The 14,023-nt window shown below is 52.2% G+C and overlaps 1 protein-coding gene across 4 annotated transcripts; it reads right to left on the bottom strand.

Annotated features, from left to right (window-relative positions):
* Window positions 1-9,707: 9,707 nt before the first annotated feature.
* On the bottom strand, window positions 9,708-12,607 carry HES2 (hes family bHLH transcription factor 2). 4 transcript variants are annotated; one of them, XM_064590036.1, is made up of 4 exons: window positions 11,936-12,607; window positions 11,753-11,848; window positions 11,382-11,567; window positions 9,708-11,296 (listed from the first exon to the last, which is right to left on the bottom strand). In XM_064590036.1, the coding sequence occupies exons 1-4, from the start codon at window positions 12,354-12,356 to the stop codon at window positions 11,040-11,042; spliced, it is 960 nt and encodes a 319-aa protein (XP_064446106.1). In that variant the 5' UTR covers window positions 12,357-12,607; the 3' UTR covers window positions 9,708-11,039. The 4 variants fall into 4 exon arrangements, with proteins under 4 accessions (XP_064446106.1, XP_064446108.1, XP_045751482.1 ...); XM_064590038.1 differs by having other exon boundaries at window positions 11,753-11,867; window positions 11,936-12,129; XM_045895526.3 differs by having other exon boundaries at window positions 11,382-11,481; window positions 11,936-12,129.
* Between the last annotated feature and the right edge of the window lie 1,416 nt (window positions 12,608-14,023).

The following is a 14,023-nucleotide window of genomic DNA, read 5'->3' as shown; positions in this document are numbered from 1 at the left end:
GCTGGTTTCATGCCTCAAGCGACTGCTGTGTGAAGTCAAGGGGCCCTTATTTGCTAGAGGTGCTTAAACCGGGTCCCAGGCGAATGTGTGAGCGGTGAAGGACCCCGGGGGGGGGCAGCTCCTGGGCTCCCAGCCCCACCCCCCAGCAGAGGCCGCTCTCTGCCCCTGAGCCGGCTCCCCAGAGAGGACTGCTTCCTAACCGAGCTCTCGCCTGGCGAGAGATTTGGGTGACACCTCCAAATGCTCATTTAAATGCCCAGGTCATGGGGGCGCCTGGGTGGCTCAGTTGGTTGAGCGACTGCCTTCAGCTCAGGTCATGATCCCAGGGTCCTGGGATCGAGGCCCGCATCGGGCTCCCCGCTCTGCAGGGAGCCTGCTTCTCCCTCTCCCACTCCCCCTGCTTGTGTTCCCTCTCTCGCTGTGTCTCTCTCTGTCAAATAAATAAAATCTTTTTAAAAAATAAATAAATAAATAAATGCCCAGGTCACAGACCACTTTTACTCCTTGGTGGTAGAGTAACACAGTTGGATATGGTATCTGTGTCCTGAGGGGGGTCATTTCATAACTGGTAGATGAAGGTTAATTAGTTTGGTGAAGGTTAAAATGAAGGGACCCAGAGCCCTGCAGCAAGAACACACCTTCAGGCACCTACGAGCTGTGTGGCTTCAGAGAGGTTCCTTGACCCCTCTGTGCTTCAGTTCCTCATCTACAAAATGAAGATAACAGTGTATACCTCATAGGCTTTGTATGAGGATTAAATGAGTTAATACGTAAAAAAAATCATTGAGAGCAGTGCCTGGTGCATGGGAAGAGCTCAATAAATGGTAGTCGACATTATGACTAATTAGTGATGATCATTCTCATGCACCCAACAACTACTTATTGAGCACCTTATGCATATCAGGCCGTGGGCTAGGCACCTACCAATCACACTATGATATCACACAATACAGAGACCGTCTAGATATTTATAAGTAAAGCACACGTGCAGAAAAAATGCACAAATCATAACTGTACTGTTGATTAACTTATAATTATATTTTTATAATTTTAGGGGCGCCTGGTGGCTCAGTCAGTTAAGCATCTGCCTTCGGTTTGGGTCATGATCCCAGGGTCCTGGGATCAAGTCCCACATTGGGCTTCTTGCTTAGCAGAGAGCCTGCTTCTCCCTCTGCCTGTCGTACCCCCGGCTTGTGCTTTCTCTCTCTGACAAAGAAATAAAATCTTAAAAATATATATATACAGGGTTTTTCCAGAGGCTACCTGATGTGTGATGAAACTATATAATGAAATCAGTCAATATTTGGAAGATCTGCATAAGTCAAGGGACCGATATTTTTCAGAAGACTAATGCATGATATCACATAATCACACATGAGTAAAAGACCCATTCAAAATGCCAGATAGGGACACCTGGCTGGCTCAGCCAGTGGAGCATGTGACTCTTGATCTCAGGGGTGTGAGTTCAAGACCCACCTTGGACGTAAAGCTCACTTAAAAAAAATGCCAGATGGATCAGTGAAGTTGAGTGTAACAGGGCATGAAAGAGTAATAATATATCATACGGTTTCAGATTCTACATTGTGACTCACCTTTAAGGAGCTAGCACATGCTGAGTTTTGGCATAGTAGCAAAGAAAAATGTCCATAATTCCCTGAAAAGACCATTAAAATATTAAAATACTCCTCCCTTTTCCAGCTATGTATTTATGTGTGTTTTCACACGCTTCCAGTGAAACAAATGTATCGCAACACATTGAGTGCAGAAGGAGCTAGGAGAATCCAGCTGTCCTCTATTAAAATCCATAGCACAGGGGCGCCTGGGTGGCTCAGTCGTTGAGCGTCTGCCTTCGGCTCGGGTCATGGTCCCAGGGTCCTGGGATCGAGCCCCGCATTGGGCTCCCAGCTCGGCGGGGAGCCTGCTTCTCCCTCTCCTACTCCCTCTGCTTGTTTTCTCTCTCTTGCTGTCTCTCTCTCTGTCAAGTAAGTAAATAAAATGTTAAAAAAAAAAAAATCCATAGTACAGAGATTTGCAAAGCTACAAAACAATGTCACTCTTGTCTCCAAAATTTTTGTTTCAAAAAATATATTTCTTACTGAAAATAAGTTGTACATGCTAACGTATAATGCATGTATTTGTTGTTTTTAGTGAGTTGATACATAAAGTTTTTAAATTTCTTTTTAATTTCTAATAGAGTAAATAGTAGATATAATCCACATAAAGCTGATTTTTAAATGTCTTCCAGGGGTGCCTGGGTGGCTCAGTTGGTTAAGTGTCTGATTCAGTTTTGGCTCAGGTCATGATCTCAGGGTCACGAGATCGAGCCCCGAGTCGGGCTCTGTGCTCAGCAGGGAGTCTGTTCAAGAGTCTCTCTTTCCCTCTGTCTGTAGGTCCCCCTACAACCCCCAACGTGTGCGCACTCTCTCTCTCTTTTTAAATCTTTTTAAAGTAAAAAAAAATTAAAAATAAATTGTCTTCCCCAATGGTTACAGTTGGCAATGATATACCAAGTGGACCAGTTTCCTAGGGCTGCCATGACAAAGTACCACAAACTGAATGGTTTAAAACAACAGAAATTTATTTTCTCACAGTTCAGAAGCCAGAAGTCCCCAATCGAAGTGTCAGCAGGGCCACGCTCCCTCTGAAGTTTCTTGGGACAAACCCTTCCTCGCCTCTCCTGGCTTCTGGGGACCCCAGGAGTTCCTTAGCTTAAGGCTGCACCACTCCAACCTCTGCCTCGTCTTCACATGGCCATCTCCTCTCTGGGTCCTTATTGTCCTCTCCTCCTCTCATCAGGACACCAGTCATTGGATTTAGAGCCCACCTTAATCCAGAGTGACGTCACCTTTACTTAATTATACCAGCAAAGATCCTATTTCCAAATAAGGTCACATTCTGAGGTTTCAGGAAGACATGAGTTTCTAGGGGGACACTACTGAACCCAGTGCAATTAGTACATTACTGGAAAGAGATGCCCTAAACAGTGTGATCTATCAGGAAGTAAAGTAATGTGGTGGGAGCAGAAATGAGGGCAAGGACACGAGCCCCTCAGGACCTGCCCTGCTTCCCCTTCTGGCCATGAGGCTAATAACTGGGGTTAAGTTATTCCAGAGCCTGGCTGGGCCGTGCTGGACCTGGTGACGGAGGACAGGGACCACAAGCCAAGGAGATGCAGGTTCTAGAGGGAACACATGGAGGAGATCAGATTCCAAGGATGCTCAAAGGAGGTGGAAAACAGTTGGTTAAGGGAGAGGGTATTGCTTTGAGAGCATCATCCCCGAACTCTGGCTTTATCACACTGGCATTTATATGTTGAGATGGTGCGGTCATGTGGCCAAGGTGGCTCTTAGTGACATGATGAGGTGATGGCCCACTCTAAGGGAGGCCAGGCATGCCTAAAAGGCTCAGAGAAGGGGCCATGCTACCATGGACATGCTATGTAAGGCTGGAAAAAGCTCCAGATGAGTAGGCTACTCAGGAGGACCTGAAGGATACACATTTACCAAATGAGTAAGGAAGGCACGGTGAAGGTGCACCAGCATCCTTACCAAGCAGATGCCACTGCAAGAGCAGGATCACTGTCATCCAGGGTGACGGACTCCAAAACCACAGAGGCCTGATGTTAGCACTGACAGCGCTGTCAGGAGCCAGGAGATCAGAATGATTGTAACGAGCGACAGACACAAGGTGGCAGCCAGGGAGGCCTGATCCACAGAGAGTTACGGTGACAGCTATGAAAACTCAGCATCCCAGGGGGCAAAACAGACAGGCAGCCAACGAGGGGACTGCTCAGTCTGTACAATTAGAAGAAATAAAAGATGCTCACCAGGGACTATGGCAATGACCCCAATAAAAAGTAATGAGTCCTTGCCTGCCTTCCATGACCTGAGACAATGTTTGGATCTGGAACCCACTGACTGAAGCAAGGCTGGGACCCCAGGACCTCGAGACACAAAGCAAATGTATAGAGTCATGATTCCTCCCAGACTTCCACCAAGGAACCAATGGCACTTATTTGGATAACTGTGCCCTAGGCGAGGTGTAATGTGCGAACATTCCCTGGTCCATCAGACACAGAGTCCACGTTCACGTGGATCTTTGAAGATCCAAAGTGTCATCACATATCCCTCTTTGGGTGGGGACATGATGGAGGCCAGGGCATCAGTGGAATCTTGGTCACGACGGGTCCACTAGGTGTGTGAACACTGTGGTCATTTCTCTGGTCCCCCAAAGTATAATCGGAATAGAGAAACTTGGTATTTGGCACAGCCCCTTAATTCTGTGGCCTCTGGGGTAAGACCTATCATAGTGGGGAGGGTCAAGTGTGAACCTCTAAATCAGCAATTTCCTGGGGTTTAGATACTTGCACCTGACCTATAGGGAAGCAGTGCTACAATGTGTGGACTATAAGAATGTAGAATGGTGAGACATGGGACAGTTTGTCACTTTGGTTTTGTTTGCACGAGTCTATACACATTGTAGAATCCTTCTATACCTGAGCCAAACATGACAGAGTCATATTAGTGAGGTTGGGAAAGTGAAGGACTCAGTAGAATAGGCTTTAAGCTAGAATTAAAGAAAAACCCAAGGTAGATAAAAGAGATGCAAAAAAGATGAATGAAAGCATTCGTGGAGAAAATACTGTCCCTTAACTGAATGCCCTCCCATGCCATTCTGTTTTTAGAAGTGAAGCACTATCACACGTCTATCCGTGCATATCATTTTCTTAAATAGAATGCTAATTTTGGAATAGAAGAATAGTTAGCATCTGTTGAATCATCAGTATATATATACTAATAAGTTGCTAAAGTTATCATTAAATTACTAACAAATTATTTTTTCTTTCTTTTTTTTTTTTAAGTAAACTCTACACCCAACATGGGCCTCGAACTCACAACCCTGAGATCAAGAGTCACACGCTCCACTGACTGAGCCTGCCAGGAGCCCTTTTATTCCTTCTTTTTTTTTTAACAAATTATTTTTTTTAATATGCAAACCTCTGAGAAAACTGGACAGCCACAGGCAGAAGAATGAGACTAGACCCCTTTCTCACACCACACACACACATCAATTCACAATGGATTAAAGACCTAAATGTGAGACCCGAAATCATAAAACTCCTAGAAGAAAACACAGGCAGTAATCTCTGTGACATCAGCCATAACATTTTTCTAGATCTGTCTCCTCAGACAAGGGAAACAAAAACAAAATTAAACTATTGGGACAACATCAAAATAAAAAGCTTTTGCTCGGCGAAGTTAACCATCAACAAAACAACAAGGCAACCTACTGGATGGGAGAAGGTATTTGCCGATGATACATCCAACAAGGGGTTACTATCCAAAATATAGGAAGAACTTATACAACTCAACACCAAAAAACCCCACCAAATAGTCTGATTAAAATGGGCAGAAGACACAAATAGACATTTTTCCAAAGAAGACATACAAATGGCCAACAGACACATGAAAAATGCTCAACATCACTCATCATCAGGGAAATACAAATCAAAACCACAATAAGACATCACCTCACACCTGTCAGAATGGCTAGAGTCAAAACGACAAGAAACAACAGGTGTTGGCAAGGACGTGGAGGCAAATTGTGCTGTTGGTAGGAATGCAAATTGGTGCAGCCACTGTGGAAAACAGTAGGGAGGTTCTTCAAAGAATTAAAAATAGAATTACCATATGATCCAGTAATTCCACTATGGTATCTACCCAAAGAAAACAAAAACTCTAATTTGAAAAGACATATGCACCCCTATGTTTACTGCAGCATTATTTACAATAACTAAGATACATGAGCAACCCAAGGGTCCATCGATAAAGATGACAAAGAAGGATAAAAAAGATGTGGTGTAGGGCGCGTGGGTGGCTCAGTCGTTAAGCGTCTGCCTTCGGCTCGGGTCATGATCCCAGAATCCTGGGATCGAGCCCTGCGTCGGGCTCCCTGCTCAGCGGGAAGCCTGCTTCTCCCTCTCCCACTCCCCCTGCTTGTGTTCTCTCTCTTGCTGTGTCTCTGTCAAATAAATAAAATCTTAAAAAAAAAAAAGATGTGAGATATATATATACCACAGATATAAATAGAATGTTACTCAGCCATAAAAAAGAATGAGATCTTGCCATTTGTGACAACATGGGTGGACCTAGAAGGTATAATTCTAAGCAAAAGAAGTCAGAGAAAGACAAATACTGTATGATTTCACTCATATATGGAATCTAGGAAACACAGCAAATGAATAAACAAAGAAAACAAGAGACAAAAAGCCAGACTCCTAAATACAGAGAACAAACTGGTGGTTGTCAGAGAGGAGGTGGGTGCGGTATGGGTGAAATAGATAAAGGAGATTAAGACACTTATCAAGATGAGCACTGAGGAGTATATAGAATTGTTGTATCATATATTGTGCACCTGAAACTAGTACAATACCGTATGTCAATTATACTTCAATTTTTAAAAATGGTCAAAAAAAAAGAGAAAAAAGTGCAAAACTGCCCCCAACAAGGATAGTAAATCAAAACAGTCTAGATCCCCAAAGTGACAAAAATTTATGACACTCTTAAAAGACCTAGAAGATGCATCATAGCTTAATTTATCTCTCTGCCCAACGTGGGGCTCAAACTCACAACCCTGAGATCAAGAGTCACATGCTCTACCGACTGAGGCAGCCAGGCACACCATTTATTGTAGCTTAATTTAATTGACCAGTCTACTTACTATGAAAACCACGGATCCTCTAGAACAACCTACTGCAAACTTAATCAAGTAGTAGCCCCAATTGCAGATATGGTCTCTTTTCATTTCTTCTTCTTCTTCTTCCTTCTTTTCTTCTCCTTCTCTGCCTCCTCCTTCTTCTTCTCCTCCTTGTCCCCCTTCCCTCCTCCTCCTCCTCCTTCTTCTTCTTTTTTGGCGGTAAAATACACATAATATTTACCATCTTAACCATTTGTAAGTGTGGAGTTCAGTGGCATTAAGTACATTTACCTTATTAAGGTAACCACCAACACCACCTATCCCCAAGACTCTTTATCTTGAAAAGTGGATCTTTGTCTCCACTGAACACTACCTCCCGCTTCCCTTCCCCCAGCCCTTGGCACCCACCATCCTCAGAGGCGGTGTCTTTGTTAGAGCAGACTAACCTGGCCTCAGGTGTATGGTGAGGCTATCGACTCAGACACAGGGAATCAGAACCCTCGGAAGTGGGACCTGGAAATCTGCTTTTCACAAGCTTCCCAGAAAGAGGTAAAGAAAAAAAGTGTCATAAATGCAGTAAATGTTTGTGTAAATATATATCCTATAATATAATAGCCTGTAATGAATGGGTGCAGCAAATGGAAGGCATTTACCTTGTTACTGTCATTTGAGCATTCTGGACTCTTAAATTTGAGCATTGAGAGTCCATTCTGAATTTACCAGGAGACTGATGAAGCTTAAGCTCAGATCTGCTCCCAAGCAAGGGCGTAACGTGGTAGAATGTTCTGGAACAGAGGAAAGGCCAGGGTTGTCACCAGGAAGTGTGTCTGATGAATTGCTTAAAGAGAAACCAAAAGCAAGGACATCAATCTGCAAGCACCACTAGCTTGATGTGACTTACTTTTTCACTCTGAATATTTATTTTCACACCAAGTCTGTATTCATAATTTTCTATTAGAATGTATCCACACAAAACCTGGATCTGCCTTTGATTTCTGAGGTCTAGAGTGGTTCTTTGTTCTTTAAGAACTTGGCTCCATTCTCCCTCAGGTTTGTAATATACCAAACACCATGGCAGGTGGCTCTGGACCCAGCCTCCACCAAGAGAACCAGCAGTGGGCACACATTCAGCTTGGAATCTCCTTTCTTAACACGCAGGCCAGGGAACCCTGCCTCCCAAAGCAGGCTCCTGTGACCAGCCACTGGACCCCTGCTCCCTCCTGCCCTGCAATGGATCTCAGTGACAAGACACCACACGTGCACGTTGGGCGTGCCCATTAAGTGCCTTTCTCACGCCCCTGAAACCATTCAAAGTTTCATTATAGCTGCCTTAAGCGCCTGGGGCTTTGCCAGGCCCTCTCAAAACCCAGAGTGAAACTAGTTGCTCACTGGGAACCCTCAGTGGGTGGCAGCCTTCTCCTCCATATCACATGCCCAGGCAGCTCCCTGCAGGGCAGTCACCTGGCTGTGCAGGGACACACATGCACACACACACACACACACGCACACCCAGGTACTCGGTCAGTACCCTGAGACAGCCACACTGGTAAGCAGCCAGGCACGAAGTAAAACCCAGGGAAAAAACATCATTGGCTGGGTTAGCTCTTCTCTGGGACATCTATAGCAACCTGGTGTGTTTTTAATAAGTAAATACGGCCGCATGTTGATGTTTCAAGTAGGAGGTAGCTGCACATGATGGGGAAGCTCCCTCTGTCCCATCGCGGTCTCCAGCGTGTTCATCCCAAAGCATGATGGGGAGGGGGGTTCTGCAGAGCCGCACATTTCTCCAGACATTCCCCACAGGCTATGTTCCTTCTGATCCTATTACAGGGAAACAAGTGGGAGACTCATTGGCAGAGTCTGGTAGTCACAGGCAGAGAAGAGCAATTTGCAAATGTTTATTAAAGGAGTCCTCCTTGGCAACCTGCTCTTTATCCTCACTCATGGAAGCTGAGATTTGACCTTTCCAAATTAACTGGCGCCGGGGGGACACGTGGGGTTTGGCCCCAGCCTGAGTTTCCCAGACAGCTCAGTGCTCTGGTCATTGGATCATTTCTCCCACAGGTTTATGAGAGACACAGGAGCCTTTTCTCCAACCAAGCGTGATAACCAGACAGAGTTCGAGAGTTAGATTCAGTCATGGGACCAGAGCAGAGGGCATCATAAGAGCTGGCCAACGGGCACAATGTGGGCCTTGTTGAAGCTCATGAAATGCCCCCGAGTGAGGCAGCCTCCCTCCCACATAGAAAAAGCCTGCACTGCCCTGGACTCGCCCTCAGGACACCTGGGGAGGTGCTTTCAGGCGTCCCGTGGAGGAGGCCGGTGTTCTCCCTATTTCATAAGCCCAGCTCAGAACTTCTGGGCAGCTCTTTGCCCATCCCTGCTGGGAAACCGGCTTCTCGCTGCCAGCCCAGAACCTCACCCACCTGGGCATGCCTCAGCTCCCTGCCAGGGCCCGGGGGGCCCCCTGGTTCAGGTTCCCTGGAACGCCTGATCCTGAGTCACTGCCCTGTCTACACTCCCATCCTCCCTGACTGCTTGTAATACAGCTTGATTGGAGTCAGGGGCTCAGAAGCAAGAAGAGGCAAATATGACCCAAAGGAGGAAAGGGGCCTCTGGTGGATCAGTTCTTACAGAGTTCAAACCTGTATGGAAAGCTCTTATTTGTTAGGGAAAAAAGGAGCCTGCTCAGTGTGTGCCCAAGGCGGAGTGGTTCACCCAGAGAGGAAACTTGACCTTCTGTCGTGGGTGTGGGCGTGTAGGTTACCTGTCCCTCCCCCACTTGCTCCAGGCAGCTCAGGAGAGCAGGCTCACATTCTCAGGAATGGGGGAAGCAAGGAAGCAAGCAGACACTGCTCTCTCTGCTCTCCCCACCCTCCCCCACATTTGTCCTCCGGATACACAGGCTTTGGTGGAAAAGAGTTTCAAAGTGACATTAGGGCCGGGGGCGGGGGGGGGGGGGAGTTGTGGCAAAAGGGTTCAATACAGCTATGGTCCAGCGACATCACCTGTTTGTTAGTTCACGATATTTATTGGGCAGCTACCATGTGCTGAGTTCCGTGGGGACACAGAGGTAGGCTCAGCCCTAGCCCTGCCCTCCAGGAGCTTACAGTCCAGCCAGCTGGGTCTGCGAGGACAAAGGACAGCACACCTTGCTGGGGGCTCCCCTGCTGTCTTAACATTGATTCCTTCGATAACGCCCACAGCGTCCCACATCTGGCCACCCAAATCAGTGCCCAGGTCACCAGGGTTTTTTGTGACATACTTGGATCTGGTGAACACCCCCACCCCATCAGTTCCTCTTGTCTCTAGTGCCCTGGTCCCCTGCTCAGGATGTTGGACTGGGGACTGTTGGGAGTCCCAACCTCCCTGGAGTGCTCAGCGAAGCCCCGTGAACCAGGAGCCGCAGGTGCCCCTGCCTTCTCCTGGGCACCCAAGCCTGGGGGCCACACGCCCTTCCCTGAGGTCTCCTCAGACTCCCCTTGCTTCTGGGCAGAGGGAAAAGAAGTCTGAGAAACAAGTGGCTTCCGGTAACCTGTCCTGACAGGAAAGGTGTTTCCTGTTCCTTTACTTGCTGTTATCTGCAAGTAAATGGAATTTCTGCCGCTCCAGGACATAGGCCTGCTCACCTCACGCTGGCACTGACTCAAGCTTCCTTAAGGCCACAGGGCACCCTCCTTCTTATCCCACCCCTTCCGCACACCCCAAGGCCCCCTAGACTGGGGTGTGGTACATAGGTGGTCACTGAATGCTTGGGGAAATAAGTCCTTCCCAAGGCCATCTTACCATGCCTTCACCCCCAGCAACACAGAGTCCTAGCCCTGGCTGCACCCTGTCCCTATCAATGCAAGCGCAGGACAGGAGAGCCCAGGAGTGGGGGTGATGGCTGCCCAGCCCGCAGAGCTCCTCAGGCCATTGCTCTTGCGTGTCCAGAGGTGCCCAGGCTGAGCTGTAAGGAGGCAGCGACCAGTCAGAATAGAGGGCTGCACCCGGCTCCGGTGAGCTCCTGTTGCAGCCTTTGGGCTGGTGCCAGTGCTGGGGCCCAGTTCTAGAGCCCCTTCCAGCAGCTGAGGAGGGGAGCTCCTTCCTCCCGCTGCAGCCCCCTGCCCTGTTCTCCAGCCCAGACACACGCAAGAGGTTGGGCTGCTCTCCTTATTTCCTCGAGCTGAGCCCCCACCGCCTTCAGCCGGCCACACAGATCACAAACATCCGGGTTCCAGCCTGGGGGTGGGTGCTGAGCTGGTCCCCCGGGCGGAAAGAGCAGCCGGCACCACGAGTTTCCTCGGTCTGCCTGGCGCTCTCGGTCTCTTGCAGTCAGCGGGGTCCGTGGCCTGGCGAGGGGGCTACCAGGGCCTCCAGAGGCCGGGGCCGCGGGGAGGCGCAGGCGGCGCAGGCGCAGGCGCGGGCGGCGGGGAAGGCGCGGCCGCGCCACAGGAGTCCCCAGCGCGCGCGCCGTCGGGGGTGGCGCCGGCCGCCCTCCGCCGCAGGTGCTCCAGCAGGCGGGCGCTCACGGCGGGCTCCAGGACGCGGCAGGCGGGCAGCACGCGGGCCAGACGTGCCAGGCAGGCGCGGTAGCCCTCACCGTAGCTGTCCGAGGGCGCTGCGGACGGAAAGAGGCGTGAGGCGCGCGGTGGGGTGCGGGGCGGCGGGCGTGGGGCAGGGCCGCGGCGGGGCGGGCCACTCACTGGGCGCTGTGGCCGCGCAGGAGGACGCAGGCAGCTCCTGCAGGAAGCGCACGGTCATTTCCAGGATGTCCGCCTTCTCCAGCTTCGAGCAGTGGGAGCTCTGCGCCCGGCCACGAGGGAGAGGGGCAGAGACACGGACAAACGAGACAGCTCTCCCGCAGACTGCCGTGAGCACCAGTCTCTGGCCTGCGTGTCGGACGCCCGTGGCCCAGGGCGGGGCGGCCCCTCGGCGCCAGCCCCGCTCCGGCTCGGCCTCCCGCGCCGCGCGGAGCCCCCTCGCCGGCTCCTTGGGCAAGGGCCCCTCAGCCCACCCGCCCTCCTCGCGCTGCGCCCGGTGCCCCCACCCCGGCCCCGCGCGCCGCGGCACCCACCTCCCTGCCCAGCAGCGGCAGGATGAGCCCCTTGAGCTGCCTCAGGCTTGCGTTGATGCGCGCGCGGCGGCGCTTCTCCAGCAGCGGCTTCAGGCTCTGCGGACGCGCGCCGAGGCTGAGGTTACGCGGGTCGCAGTCCCGGTCCCCGCCCCGGCCGCTCAGCCCTCACGCCCCAGCTCCTACCTTGCGCAGCTCCGCCGGGTCCCCCGCTCTCCGAGGCAGCCCCATGCTCGGCGGGGAAGCGGCGCCGCTGCGGGCCCCGCGTGTAGGAGACCTGTGCCCGCGCGCACACGGAGCACAGACCCAGGCCCGAGGGGAAGTCCCGCGCGCTGCAGGAGCCGGCGCCGGAGGGGTGCGCACCTCGCCAGCCGCCCGGCTTTAAGGAGGCGGTGTCGCCCGCCCCGCCCCGCCCCGCCCCATCCCTCCCCACGGAGTCTGGCTGCCTGCGGGTCCCACCTCCCGCCTTTGTTCCTTCGCCGGGCAGGGGAGGGTCGGGGACGGCGGAGCCCCCGGGGTGCCGCTCCTGGCCTCCGCATCCCATCTGCGGCGGGGTCGCGGGCCGGCGGCGCACCCGAGCCCCTGCAGGGGTATGTGTGGGCGCCATCGAAGCCTTGGCTGCCCCGAGCTCGCTCAGCCTACCGTTCCTCCTCGACCAGCTCCGCCCTTCGAGCTCAGCGCCTCCTCTGAGCCCCGCCCTACGCCGGGGCGGGGGACCCAGCGGCTGCAGAGCCGCCGAGGCCCGGGCCTCAGTGAGCCCCCACGTAGGTTTCTAGCCAAGGGAAGGGACTCCCCCCGCGAGTTGCTCTGCGGACTGAAGGGCCGAGCTGGAAGAGGACGCCGAGTAAAGTGTCGACTTGCTCGGGCCCTAGCCGCTGGGAACTGGCTGGTCGCTGAACTGCCTGCCCTGGTTCTAGTCACTCCATAGAACCTTCCAGCGGTTCACCAAGTTAGGAATCATTGTGTTCTCCCGTGCTCAGTTTTGGATGGGTAAACTGAGGCCCAGAGAAGACGAGGCAATCCAGGAGCCCTGGGCTCATTTTCATTTCCACCGGCTCCAGCTGCGGGTTCCTACCCGCGGGACAGTCAGAGCGCACGTGACGAGCGGGGCGGGGCGGTCCTGAGTCCCTGCTCCCTGCTCCCCGCTGCCCGCCTCGGCCCCAGCGGTCCGCTGGGCCCGCCTCCGCGCCGCGTGGCCGTTGCTGTACCAAACTGGCTGGGCGTCCCCCGCCCATCTGCTCCGGGCTGCCCTCCCTCAACCGGCTGGCGGGGCAACGGACAGCCCGGCAGCCAGCACTGAGGACTCCGGGGCCGACCTATGGGCGGATGGTGGGCGGGACCCACGGAGAGCGGCCGAGAGGAGGTACCCTGGCTCGGAGCCGGCAGGCGCTGTCCAGGGTGCTGGACGACTCCCCCAACTCGTGCCGCCCAAACCCCGCCTCCGCACCACACCCCCACCGCTCGCTCCAAGTCCGCCTACCCCATGCCCCCCAGCAGGGCCTGAGACGACCAGCATGGCTATCAGGGAGGGGCCCGGAGCAGTCGGGGTGACCGGGAACTCAGGCCACCCATCCCGGTCTGTGGCACTCAAAGGACCAACTGGCCACTGTTTATGGAGCAAGTACTGTATGCCAACGACCTTTTAGCACTCACTTCAATTAATCCCCATAACAGTCTCTAATTATGAGAATAAAACATTCAATGCATTTGGCCCAGCAAGGCCTGGGAATGTCTGAGCCCCTGTCCCTCCGGCATCACTGAGCCCAGAGTAGCTATGGGCCAGCCTCCTCCAAGGTAACAATTGCTCTTTAAGTGCTTCAAAAAGGACTTTGTGGATTACTCAGTGGATCACTACTGCCTCACGTGTTCCCTCTCACTACACACATGCTGGCTGACTTAGCTCTGTGCCCACGAGACCACCCTACACCAACATCTGCATGTTTGCTGAGAGACCCTGAGGGAAAGGTCTGGGGAGGAAGAGTCCTCCTAGAACATCCCCCTCCATGCCCGTGGACCACAGGAGAGTGGGGTTGGGGAAGCAAACGCCCTTTTCGGTGACAGTTACTCCAATTTTTTTTTTTTAAGATTTTATTTATTTATTTGACAGAGAGAGACACAGTGAGAGAGGGGACACAAGCAGGGGGAGTGGGAGAGGGAGAAGCAGGCTTCCCGCTGAGCAGGGAACCCGATGCGGGGCTCGATCCCAGGATGCTGGGATCATGACCCGAGCCAAAGGCAGCCCCTTAACGACTGAGCCACCCAGGCACCCCTCCA

Source organism: Mirounga angustirostris, unplaced genomic scaffold (assembly GCF_029215605.1).
Source record: "Mirounga angustirostris isolate CCGP_5_RB_7025 unplaced genomic scaffold, mMirAng1.0.hap1 SCAF_4, whole genome shotgun sequence".
NCBI classification, from domain to species: domain Eukaryota; kingdom Metazoa; phylum Chordata; class Mammalia; order Carnivora; family Phocidae; genus Mirounga; species Mirounga angustirostris.
The sequence above is the reverse complement of the archived record's forward strand: the minus strand, read 5'-3'. Positions and strand labels throughout refer to the sequence as shown.